Source organism: Etheostoma cragini, chromosome 9, assembly GCF_013103735.1.
Source record: "Etheostoma cragini isolate CJK2018 chromosome 9, CSU_Ecrag_1.0, whole genome shotgun sequence".
Classification (NCBI taxonomy): Eukaryota; Metazoa; Chordata; class Actinopteri; order Perciformes; family Percidae; genus Etheostoma; species Etheostoma cragini.
The window spans coordinates 15777339-15790888 of record NC_048415.1 but is presented as its reverse complement, the minus strand read 5'-3'; the positions used below and the strand labels follow the sequence as shown (position 1 = coordinate 15790888).

General features: G+C 40.5%; 1 protein-coding gene across 2 annotated transcripts in view; it reads right to left on the bottom strand.

Annotated features, from left to right (window-relative positions):
* Positions 1-11626, bottom strand: part of si:ch1073-396h14.1 (disintegrin and metalloproteinase domain-containing protein 10) — a 49139-nt gene extending 37513 nt beyond the window's left edge. For both annotated transcript variants that reach the window (XR_004658021.1, XM_034882466.1), the window contains exons 1-6: positions 11375-11626; positions 9577-9724; positions 9301-9419; positions 8802-8957; positions 1708-1793; positions 551-673 (exon numbers count right to left, since the gene is read on the bottom strand). Coding sequence is in view for 1 of the 2 variants with exons in the window: in XM_034882466.1 (XP_034738357.1) it covers positions 551-673; positions 1708-1793; positions 8802-8957; positions 9301-9419; positions 9577-9724; positions 11375-11435 (693 nt within the window). In the remaining variant the exon portion in view is untranslated. The remainder of the gene's footprint in view (positions 1-550; positions 674-1707; positions 1794-8801; positions 8958-9300; positions 9420-9576; positions 9725-11374) is intronic.
* Positions 11627-13550: the final 1924 nt, after the last annotated feature.

The following is a 13550-nucleotide window of genomic DNA, read 5'->3' as shown; positions in this document are numbered from 1 at the left end:
TTGGGTGCTTGTTATCTAGGTAAATGCTTGTCTGTTCTCTTTACTCTGAGATTCCTGTTTGCCTGTCTGCTCGTCTGCCTGCCGACAATCAATCCTCTGCTTTCTCTGCCTGCCACGCCACATTGACGCTCTCCAGTCATCCCCCTTTTCTAACCCATCTCCGTCTAAAATAACATTACAATAAACCTGGTAATCCTTTTTTGCATCCTGTCTGTGTTCTGCACTTCGGTCCACTTACAAACCCACACATGTGTCGGGTTTGTAAACAAAACATGCTCAGCTCAGAGGCTGAGGAAATCCTGTTGTGTTTTGAAGCTGAATGTTCTATTACACTGGAAATGCTTCAGAGTACACTGTGTCCTCTAGTATGCTCAGGTATCGGCATCATCTCAGTGCCTCACTCTGAAGATGTGGGAACCACACGCTGGCTCTAAGCTTTTCTTTGTGTTAGAACAGAATGTCTACAAGCATGTTAAGAAAGTGTGTATCACATATGAAACATCATGTCTTGTCAAATGAGGTTAAAAGATAAAAGATCTGAACCCGTCACCTGAGCCACAACAGCCTCAACAGACTTGAACCTCTTGTAGTAGAGGTGGTCAGCATGGAGGTGGAGCAGGCAGCTGGTCTTTGACTCATCAACTGTTCTCCTCATCCGGCTCACTGGCACTTCCTGTAGGTGAAATGGCAGAGACATGGTAAAGGAGGAATTACAACTGAACAGATTTTTAAGGATACACAGTGAAAAGGGCAGATCTGAATCCTGCTTAAAAACCTGCAGGTACTGTTTTACGGAAAGAGGGGGGGCGACATGCAGCAAATGGCCACAGGTTGGATTCGAACCTCATGGGGCCCACACTCTGCTGGGTCAGCTAATGGTCACCCCTAGCATGTACTCTCTTGAGAATTAGGGAATATTTTCTTTATAGGTGTAAGTTCATGAATCGCCGCTGATGTGTATATATGAAAACATGATGTCTTTTTAACTGGAATGCTGCATGTCCCAGTGGGAAATGGGATGTGTAACTACAGGAACACAACATGAATTCACTACTGGGAACAACATCTGTTTAGACCATTTTATGACCAAACAGTGGAAATGACCTCCACCAGCAATTATGTGGTTAAAAATGGATCCGTACCAATGTCCTGACATCCATTGTTGATAATCAACACTTGGACCACCACCCACTTGGTCAAAGGTTAACAATAAATAGAGTTCCCAAAGGGGGGATTGGCTAAATGGATTTGGCAGATGTTTATTCCATCATATCTGGTTTTGTAATTGCACTGCAGTCAAGGTTTTCTGGAGGGTTTAAATCTGAAGCAGCCTCATTTATACTGTAAATGTAGTTTAGGCCTGTGAAGAACCAGCTCATCTTTCAGTTTTCTGTGTTTTCTGTATCTTACACATCCTTTCTGTTGCTTTTAAATCATCCTAAATCATGTGAGTTGCTCTTGGTGACTCAACAGAATAAAGAAAAGTGAACAAACAAATCAATGCTCCTGAAACAAGGTCAGTTATATTTACAGATGAATCAGACACACTGTCAAATGTTTCTGGGTTAGGCGTTAATTCGCTATAAATGGCACTGCAAAGGAGGACATTCTGAGGGTGAGGGCTGAGAAAGAAAGCAAGGCAGCGTGTGCGTAAGTGTTTTTGTGTAGGCATTCACTGACTGATGACTGATGTCTGGACTGTCCTACCTCATCAGGTCTGAGGCTTTGGGCAAGGATGTTTAGATGTTCTGCACCACAAAATCCATCAGGGCCACTTCTCATGGATGGTAGGACTTTATAAAAGCAAACATAGACATTTTGATACACGTACATGATAAAAGCATAGATGTGGACATGTTGAGGTGTACATATTACAACTACTCTTTCTCCTTTTTTTGTCTCTTCTTTGTCATCTGTTCCTTGTCATAAATGTTTGGGAGGGACTTAGATTAACTGATGAGTAAAGAGTGATGGCAGTGGTGTCAGTTGTGTTAGTGAGTGGATGTGTGGCAAATATGGTCTGCAGTTGTTGTTGGGAAAATGATAAAGAACTCCCCAACAGTCCATAAACCTGCAAGAAAACAGCAAACAAGTTACAACCAAACAGTCCAGAGGGTCGTTACACACGCATGCTTCAGTCAAACACACACAAACATGCAGGTTAAAACCCACACAGACGAGCAAACACTGTCACCAGTAATTTTGACCTTGAACATGTTTCATCAGCGACTGAATCAACAACGTCAATGGCTCACTTTAATGCCATTGAACAGTGTCCCCTACAGGGGCGGATTTACTGGGTGGCATTGGGTGGCAGTTTCCACCCTAGATAAAGCCTTTCCAACCCAGCTTCCACTTCAGTTAGCATCTTTAAAATCAAAGAAAAGTTGTGGCTCATCGGACATTTAAGTGATTGAATTTTTTAATATCCGATTGTAAGTGAATGCAGTACAAGACGACCAGCAATCCGCAAGGCCAGATCTGCGATAGACTGCACAAACCACCCCCTTCACTCTGAAATCCTAACACCCTCAGGTCGCAGAGTTCAAGAGGAATAGGAGTAAAAACTTTTTTGTTCCATGTGCAATAGCTCGGCTTAATTTGCACACTTTTTAGACATTGCTCATGTGGTATACAATTGTATACCATAAATATTTTTCTTTGTATTGTTGTCTTGTTTATTTGTATGTTTTTTGAATGTGTTTTTTTTCTTGCACTCTTGACTGCATATCAAGTGTTCCATTTGGGATAATAAAGTGACTGAACTGACTCTGCCCACCCTGCCCCACTCCCCTTCACACTTTCCCTCTATTCACATGCTGATTAGTTTCGGTATTAAGGGGTGACCTAAGTCACGCTGAACTACGTCAACATGTGTCAAGGTAAACCAGATATAATGCTATGCAGCTTCAAGCGTAAATTCATTTACAAGCATTACCTTTTGGAAGATTTATGGCATTCTGAGCGGCGATGCCCGTGCGTCACACTGCAATACCCGGAGGTAGCCTGTAGTGTGTAACATGCAACACATGTTCTAAACTTGGAACGATACAGAGAGGATTATCAACAGCCCCTTCATGTTCAGCAGCCACAAATATGTAGGAAGCAATATGTCAATCTGATCTGTCTGCTCTCATCAGCATGCTACTCTGCAAATAGCAAAGTTAAAAAAAAAAAGCTAAAACCAAAGCTGTCGGTTGGTAGTCTTACTCTTTATCTTTGTTTGCCAGAATCGTAAAACTTTTTTGTGAACTCCGCTGGGGCGGTTCATCCACTTCCCAGCCATGGCTACTTAATATGCGTGCCAATGACGTCATAGGACTTTGCTTCTTCAATCTTTCTAAACTTCACTCAGTATTTTGATATCAGGAACTAAATGCTTTATTTTTTTGATAGTAGCTTAGGGAAATGTTTAGCCTCCGGGCACTGAGCTTTTTGTCCTTTGAAGAATATAGGGACAAGTCTTGCTGTAAGTGTTCGAACAATTTCATCATCAAGAACAGACAGGAACAGCTGAAGTTATATCAACGTACATTTTTCGTTCAGTTTCACTTGTGAACACAAGGAGACAGTTTCCACACTACAGAATAGTATAGAATATGCCTAACTGGAAGCTCTCTACAGCAACTCATTTATAAATGTTGATATCAAGTCATAACAAAGTCGATGTTGTCGGTTTATCTCATTCGACCTAAGCATCTCCTCCGCCTGCTCTGACCCAGAAACATCCTGTGCCTTTCACAAGGACAGACGATGTCTCCATGGTTATCTTGTTTAGAGTGATCAGTATAATATGGTATTCTTATGCAAACAGTTTTTCTTTTCTTTTTTTTCGAAGCTACATGTGCAAAACTCTAACTACAGTCTGCCCTGCCAATAGTCACCTGAGCTTAACAGTTCACATCAGCTGCAAAACCCATTCCAAGCAACACAACTCTGAACACATGTCTCAGTGCTCAGTGAACCAAACACTTTGCTCAACCTTCACTGAGATAACACACACTGTCAGTCAGAACAGAGAGAGTAAAAACACAAGCATCAAAAGATCCAAACAGAAAATACTAACTTTTCATCTTTACAATTTGTCCATTTTGAGTAACTTCATACTAGTCAATAGTTTCTTTAAAGAAAAGATATAGATTTTATGTAATATACCAGTTTTCAGGTACACTAGAAGGAGCAAAAATCAGCAGTTCACTTTGTCTCTATTAATTTATGGCATTACTGGGAAAAAATAACAAACTGAAGGTAAATTAAGGTAACAGAGAATAGTGTGACTTATCCTGCCTCTCTCCAGCATCATGCAGATAGTTGTCTTCATCACATTGGATGTCTGCATCCTCTCTAAAAACTAATGAATGTGGTGTTTCCATTGCTTTCACCTTCTTAACTCTCTGAAAAACTGTAGGAACGCAGTTTTAACATAGTAAAAGTAGTGTTTTTCACATTTTGTTCTTTTATAGCTGTGTCTATAACTTCAGACATCTTACCTGGGCATATTGGTATCTTTGCTCTTTTACCTGTTTCTTTCAAATGGTACAGTGTATAATTGTTTGTAATTCTCATTTAGTGTTTATGTAAAAAAGGTATATGTCCACTAACTAATCTAAAACTGGACACTTGCTTAAGATTTTAGTGTAAAATTACAATCAGCAGTGTTTGATGGGAACCAGACTGATATCTATTCTATTTTGAATGTGTGGTTAACAGTTGTGACAGCAGTGTGTTAGCATTTGAACAAAGTGTTGTAAATCCACTGTGTTGTGCAGGTTGTGGTTAATCCATAACATAAGTGTGTAGAGATTTGAAAACTGCAGTCAAGCAATAAAAAAACTAACTAGAGTCTGGTCCCCGTGAAGTGCTGCTGTGCAGACTGTAGTTAGGGTTTAGCACGTGACTCCAGTTGTCCCTATTATTACCTGATGTCTTTCCTAACATTTCAAGGTCTTGCAAACAAAGGCCTTAAGTTTGAAACAAAGTAAGAATCGATGGTCAATGACTTCTTTTGTTTACCCGACAGGTGCACAAGGTCACAGTTATTGCTTTATAACCCCAGTGATAGAAATGCTAAACTAACGATTCCAGTCATTTAAATGTGTTGGCGTATTGCTTCTGGTCTCACTTTTAAACCGTGCTATATATTTTAACCATTTCTTACATAAAAGAATTTAAAACAATACGTGTAGAAATTAACTGAAATTGACTCCTGAGTGACCAGCATGTCAAGCAACACTTTATAAATAAGGGACCCACATTTAGAAATCAGCATTGTGGTATTGAGTGGGAGCCATGAGGCAGCCTGTGGAAAACGCTGTGATAACTGCTGGATTGATTTCACTCTGCGATTTGCAATACCTCTGGGATGGGTGCCTTGTTCGGATTGATGAAATACTGATAGAACTGTAGTCAGTGGAAGCATTGCATTTGCATAAATTGGCCCATCTTGTTGCATTGGCAAATACACAGAATTCCACTAAAAGCAAGTAGCCAAAATTACTTCATTGCAACATGATGCACGGTCAGGGACTGTGTGTCTGCATATGAATATGGAAGAAATAATGTAAGTTATTGCAAAGTAAATAGCTGCAAAATTTAATTGAAACAATAGATTTAAGTGAGATGTAGGGTGTTGAGAAAACAAAGTATTCCAGCTACATTCATATGGAGAAAAATGTGCTTTGAAGTCACACAACTAACAGTAGAGGCACATGACATGATAATCAGTTTCACATGCAGTAATGTGAGAGTGATAGAATCAGACGTTTTGCCACTTATATAGGGGTTAATGCACAGTGTGTGCATGTTTTTACATATGTGTGTGTGAAACATTCATTCAGCAGTACAATAACTCCCTGAAACAGACATGGACCTAGGGACAGGCAACACATGATTGGATCACACCATCTTATGAAAGTCCTGCAGCCACTCACAAACCAGTATTTAGTTCTATACATGGCACGAGTGGGGGTGGATGTGGAGGCCTAAATGCTAGGCGTCAACCCACTGACGGAATTTTCTTTAGACCTTTCTACTTGCCCATGTTCTCATTCTCTCTCTCTCTCTCTCTTTCTCTCTCTCTCTCTCTCTCTTGGTTTGTTTTGGTGTCTCTTTCTTGCCTAAGTTGCAAAAGATTGTTATTAGTTTTTGCCAATTCAAAAGCAAAGAATTATGCTCAATAGCGTGGTGGTGACCTCATTCTGTGATCCAACACAACCAACTCTTCCTTACACTCCTTACTCTAGTTCTCACTCCGCTTTCTTATGGCAACAAGTCTCGTCTCACAACACTTCAAAACAAGACTAAAAAAAAGAAGAATGTTAAAAGGCCCCTTTCTAAACCATGATGTCTGTACTGCAGAAGGACATTTTTGCCCTAAAATCACTAACCAAGTGCCCCATGACTGACCTCTTTGGTCAGGCCAAGTGCCCTCAAGTGCTCCATTGGCTAGTGAAAAAGTAAAAAATAACCCTAAATCAAAATGTAACATGACACTAACCTCTGTGTGTCATAGAAGCTTTTTCCTCTGCAGAGAAAGTATGTGCACACTACTCCTAGGCCCTAGTGTTCTTACAAAAGACATGATATACATAATCAGTGGCAGATTTTGTACTTTGTCCAGAATTTATGCCTCATGTTGTCCAGATATCCCGTATCAACCGCATCCTCCCCATTTAAGCAATGAAACCTCTGTAGAGCTGACTTGGCAGATTTTCTAGTGATATTTAAGTATAGGTGTTACCCTTGATTTATCTAAAGGAAGAATAAGGTTAATACTGTAGTTACCCATCATTTACGTTTAACTTCAAAGGGATTGTCACATAAACCAGCGTATTTACTACTATGCTGAACTACTAAATGACTAATAAAAGCTTGGCAGAAGCTCATTCAGGAAAACTCTTTTTGTTTATCCTTCATTCTCTCTCTCTTCCAACTTTGTTAGCAGACTCTGGGCTATTCTCTCTTTCAGGGAAACCAACCAGATGTTGACATGATCTCCCAGAGCCAATCACATCATTGTCAAACTTCAAAATTATTCTCCTCTCTTCTGCTGTCGGTTGTTCTTTCAGTGTGAAATCGATGCTTACCTCCTCCACCCCATTCACCTCCAGTTGTCCCCCCATCTAGAGCCCAGAGTTCATTCCATCATCAGAAGCTCCACATCACATCAATCCAGATCTTCAGGCATTTCCTTTCGTCCTTTCACCACCAGTGTCTACCAGGGGCGTAGCACACAGTTCTTGGCCCTGTAGAAAGTAATTCTCTATGGGCCCCTCCTTGCATTCACTATTATTCTAGCATCTTTTTGGGCCCTCCTTACACAAGGGCCCTAGGTACTCAGTACCCCCCTCCGACAGTCCTGGTGTGTAGACTCCATCAGGGGGTATTCCTTTACTACTCATGGCATCTCTAGCCCTTAAAAATGTATAAATCGTGATGTGGTTCTTCATGCTATTAGTGTGTCCTTTTTGTATGTAGAATGATGCCCTTAATTGCCCTGTATTCTGATGTCATCACACTGTGTTTATTGCAAAAAGCCCACCCTGGGCCTTCCTCTGTGTCCAAGATCTGAGTACCCTCACAAAATCTTACATCCCAGGGGAGAGAAAGCTCCTTGCATAACCTTTGTTCCCCCCTGTCGACAACCACAGGAAGTGGAAATACACACAGAAGTAGACACATTATATCAGCGTGGTGTGTCCTAATGTACCTCTTGTAGGAAAGCACTGATTGTTTATTGAAATATCAATTGCCAAATCTTTCACAGTTTCCTGCAGATAGGCAGGCCTGTGAATGAAGAACAGGATGTTGTCAATTGCAATGTGATCTCGTATAAATGTTGCTACAGTCATGTAAGATGTTGAAGAAATGGCGGGAGGTGTAGGGAGGAAGGCAGCCACGGAGTCTGTGTAGACTTATGGACAAACACAGGGGTGTGGTTTGGCATAATCTAATATGTTTCCAGGAAAAAAGCTTTCTTGGAAATAATCCTATTCCAATGCAAATGTGCACACACAGCCAGAGAAACCCACCCAGATAGAGATCGACATGCACACAACAGATTTACAGCTTTCACTGCTGACTGCCAATGGCCAAACCATAGGATGACACAATTGTATGGCAACTAAGAGTATGTTTACAACAACTTCCATCCCTGGACGATCCTCTACCTGCTCCTCTTTTTCATCTCCCCATTCCCTTAAAAACAATTTTCCTTCCCCTGTCATTGTACTGTATCCCTTCCTCCTCTTCTTTCACCTTCGTACCTTCCTTGTTACTTCATTCCCCATCCTTCCCCTCTTTCAAAAGTCACACCAGCTTTGCTTTATCTTTTCTTTGGCATGTGCCCAGGAAGGTTGCTAAATAGGTTATGCCGTTGGGGAATACGGTAACTCCAATGTTACTACGAGTTAAAGGTGTGGATAGTTCATTGACCCCTAGTAACCTTAGTTTGTAATAGAGCTTGAGGCTGCAGATACTGTACAGATACTTTATGAGAACAGTGAAATGGTGATTAGTAACAGGCTGTAGTTGTGCGACTACTAAGGGAGCCATGAATCAAACTGTTTGAGGAGATCTACTGTAGAAAGGAATTTTATTGTTCTGCTCTTGCCATCATCACCAAATAGCCAAGAAAAACAGCAAAAGGTTATGGGGTGTCATTTGGACAATTTCAGTCTGCAATTGCACAAGCTTGAGAGTTTTTCCTCTTGAACACTACTGGAGGTAGTTGGAAAATATGTGCTGAGGCAACATTTTCTGAGAAATATATTTGTAAAGTGGAAAACAGGAGGTAGTCTTACCCATGTCATCCTCGTGGTAGATTATAGAGTGGTGGTCTGTTTGGCTGTTGGTGTATCTATGTATTGGTTCTGTGTGATAGGTCCCGTTGTCTGTATGGATGGTTCCTTCAAACTGACCCTGTAACACCGAGCCATGGCAGGCTGAACCATGTTCACCTGCAAGACCAGGTCAGAAGAAATTATGAAAATGAACAGAGATGACTGAGGTTAAGAGACAGACAGAAAAAATAGATAAGATACTGTGAGAAACTTCAAGATTAGAGGCAGCAGATATAAGAAGGGAGATAGTTCAATACATTTTACTGTGTTCTCAAATTTCAAAAACCGGGAAAGTTTTGCCACAAACAGATTTGAATCCAGATGTTTTATCCAAGACTATTACTGCAGATGTTGTTGAAGGTGGTGATTAAAAGCTTTGATTCCCAGTAAATTCACGGAGACATGAATCCCAGTAAACTTTTCCCAGCCCTAGTGGGTCAGCTATCACAGTCATACCCACCCTCTAGTGTTCCAGAATATATGTAGGCAAGATCACTTGATGTGGAACCATTTTCACTGACCACCATGAAATTTTCAGAAAATGCTGCTGCATTGCGTTTTAAACGCAAACGGAAAGTTCTGCAGGAACAAAAACACAATCAACTCACAGATGTGGTCAATGCTTTGTAGTGTAGTCAATGGTATGTATTTCTATTACCAGTAGGAAAATACAAACAATTAATTGAACAGAAGAAAAAATAGCCAGACTGTGTTTTTCAGAGAAACGTGACATTACCTGTGGAAAGCTGTAAAGTCCAGCTTTAGTGTGTGCTCCTGAAGGTGGGAAGCTCTCTTGGCTCTCAGGTGCTTCCTGTGAAGATCCTCTCTGTCGTACGACAAGCCCTCATAATGTTTTATATATGGACTGATGCCACTCACAGCACCTGGCAAAAAGGATAAAATTCCATTTACTTCACAGAGCTTCACACCAAACAGGGAAACCAGACAAAGATGCCCACTTTCACCTTCCATGTTTTTCATCTGCAGTGAACCAATTGCTGCAGCACCTCACAACATAAAATCACCCTTTAAGCAGATGAGATGTTGTTATACTTACAAGGTTTTTGCCTACAGTTGCAAAAGATGTTCATCTTAACCAACACAAGCCCTTTGCATTGAAAAATAAACTAACTGTCAATTAGACTTTTACAGGATTGTGTATGCCTATTATTGGAATTGTCTATCATGGACACATCTGTATAACTGAATGCTTTTATATTCTTGAGCTGCTCCAACAAGTGAATTTCCCTAATGCGGAACCAATAAAGTTGATCTTCTCTTGAACTTTTACCTTCTACCTTATCCCTACCCCCTAACCCTTCCGCTCATGCCTCCCTTCATATTCCATTTGGTGCATTCCTCTCCCACGTCTCATTCTTGATACTGTCTGGGCCTGGGGAAAACGCCTAAGACGTAACTCCCACACTGAGTCTCCCTGCCCCGGTCTTCAGTACGTCCTCCCAGACCAGCCTACAGACGACATCATTCTTCTCCTTCCCCTTTCACATCCATTCGTTGGTCTTCAACATCCAATAACTCCTGAATTTCCATTAAACCTTTAGATAACATATTACATGTAAAAGCTTTACTGAACTGACAATCTTTTTTAAATTTTTTATTTGTGACAACAATGTTCAGATTTACAAAATTTGGTGAGCACATTCATGCTCCCAATTAAAATCAACAAATCAAATTTTCACGTGTGATCCAATCCAATCCAATCCACTTTATTTGTATAGCACATTTTACAAACACAAAGTTACCAAAGTGCTGCACAGAAAACTCAAACATACAAAACAATTAATGTAAAACATTGTAAAAACAAAATAAGACCATCTGGTTTAAAAAGATAAAAAATAGATAAAAATAATAAATACTAAAATACAATAAAACAGTACTAAAATACTAAAATACAATAAAACGGTGTGATTTAACCGCCTTCCGACGTTAGCCCAAATTTGGACTGCCGTTATACTGAAAGACTGATTACTGATCTGTCATCTAAGTGGTGACTGTGAAAGTGCTGACTAACCAGAGAAAGCATTGGAAAAGACTCCCAGCACTTTTGTGTAGAAGATGTTATTACCTTATTACTGTTGGCCCTCCTGAGTAAATCCCATACACCTAAACCCTTAATAAATGTGTGTACTGCATTAGTCACCATTTAGTTAGCCAAACATTTTGTTTACATCACCGGCAGGTTTTGCAGGATGGCTCAATGCAGCATTCCTGCAAGGGCAGGTTGAGACATGTATGAGCCGTGAGTCTGAGCCCAGAAGAGGCCAGTCCACCACAGCAACTGGTACCGCGTATGCTAACAAATCCACATGCACTGAGACTCACAGACACACAACAAGCTAAACAACCTCAAACAACCCCACATCCTTATTCAGGGTGCCGGTGAGGGAATACACAAACACACACACACACACACACACACACACACACACACACACACACACACACACACACACACACACACACGCACGCACACAGACACAAACACAAATCTTCACACTCTTCCACTAAACTACCTGTAACCCAGTCCCGGCAGTCGACCAGCAACATTAGCAGCCAGTAGTGTTGAACTCCCATGGTCTCCGCATTGATGTGTTTTTCTTTTCTTTTCCTTTCACTGTTTTTTCTTTCGCCTTCTTTGCTCACATCCCTCACTCTTAATCATCCCTTCTGACTTAGAGAAGTCTTCACCAGCCTTGTACCTGTGCTTTTCCCTGGAATGTGACTACTTGGGAAGTTGAAGCCAGAGGAAATTTGAAGACTGACAGGCATATTCAGACTTGTTTGTTAGCATGCTATGAGTTACCTGCACAGTTAAAGGAGGGATTTGAAAAACACTTGTAGAAGGATTACATACTAGGAGTAAGAGTGGTGTGGTGAAGATCTTACTGCATTTACTATGGCGGCCTGACAAGTGGTAAAGCCACTTTGGGAAAGGGATCATGTTAGCATGAAAAAATTAACAAATTACACCAAGTAGGCTACAGCTGAGGCTGACAAAATATATCCTTTATTTTTTAACCTGATGAATGCACTAGATTGACGGTCAAGTGATCACTAATCTTAACAAATCATCCTGAAGGGACACATTGTATGACATTGATCAAAAACTGTTTGATTTCACTCAGAAGTCAGGGGAATACCAAAGTTATTAGGGTTTATCCTTTGGGGATCCTGTTGCAAATTGCATGGCAATTGTTGTTGAGGTGTTTCTGTCAGGACCAAGGTGGTGGATTGCCCAACCGAATGACAGACAATTCACTAAAGCCATGCCACGAGTGTGGAAAAAAGTGAAATGTCATTGATAATAAATGCCAAATTGTGAACTTTGAATCATTTTCTCTATTTCCTTACAAAGGAAAATGCCTCCTACGGGTCTTACAATAGACTTATGTGTGGTAGAGAAAGTTCTAAAATGGTTCCAAATTGTAGAAGCATGCCATTATTTGTGTGACCATGTCAGAGGTGACAGAACAAAATGTGACAGTTTTAGGTAATTTTGAGGAACAATAACCCTTTCAGAGGAAATGAGACATAATTTGACCTGGAAATGAGGTCAGTTGAAACACAGGTCTTGCTACAAAAAAGTCACCTATTGGATGTATTCTGCTGAGTAACAACAAGTTTGCGACAGTTTTCTGAACAATCAAATTAAAGAGAAAACATTATGTAACTTATCTTTATTTGTATGTGTATCCTTATTTCCATTTGGCCTGTTTCTGCTGTGTTACATAAGAAATTGATAGTTGAAAGAGAGACACAGACTTCAAGACTTCTGTGCTTCAGTAGTTCACTTGCCTCCATACATGTGTTTCAGATGGTTCAGTCAAGAAACTGCAGAGAGAAAGTTTACAATGTGCCAACAGTATCACCACAGGAAATTGTTGCTCCACAGGTGCCCAATTACCAACTTACATGCACCAAACCACTGCAGCTTTTCTTGCAATATTATCAAAATCATAAATAAGAGATCTTTACAGTGCACAGACTGTCTATCACGTGTCCAAACCACCTCTAAACTTAAGCTTGTAATTTATTTCTAAAGGCATGTCCAACAAGAAGCCAGTGTCAGTGCCGGTGGCTGATTATAGTTTAGGACTATGTTCTGAAGGTCAGTGTTGGAAACCACACATCATTAAACCACATTGACTATACAGATTGGATTTATTAGCTCAGTGAGTTCTGTTGGACTTCTTGAATAGCTCTTGATCTCTAGCTCTGAAGTTTTTCAAATCAGATATGTTGAGGATGTTCGAGGGGATTCTGATCTTGATGCTTGTGACTGGACTGTCATCAAGATGATGTCCTAACAACCTTATATTTTAATTATTCTCATGTCTTAGCTTGTTCACTTCCAGCAACAGATGTCCCACTTGGGTCGTCAAAGACAGGTTCTCGGCCTAAAACGCTACTACAGACAACATACTACGCTACTGACTTACTCCTTCAGGTCAGTGTTTGACAGCCTGATTTAGAGGTTAACCTCCCCCAACCTTGATCATCCATGGACCGCCTCCCCTCTGAATACCACGTCATAAAAGGAAAATGTAATGAAAAGCAAATGTACTTTCAACACCTGCCCATCTTTTACTCATACTAAAAAGCCCTTGTTAAACATTTACTTCTCCTGTAATCACCTTTATGTAGTAGTGTGAAAAGGTTACTGTAAGACTTTGACTTTAGATGGAAAGC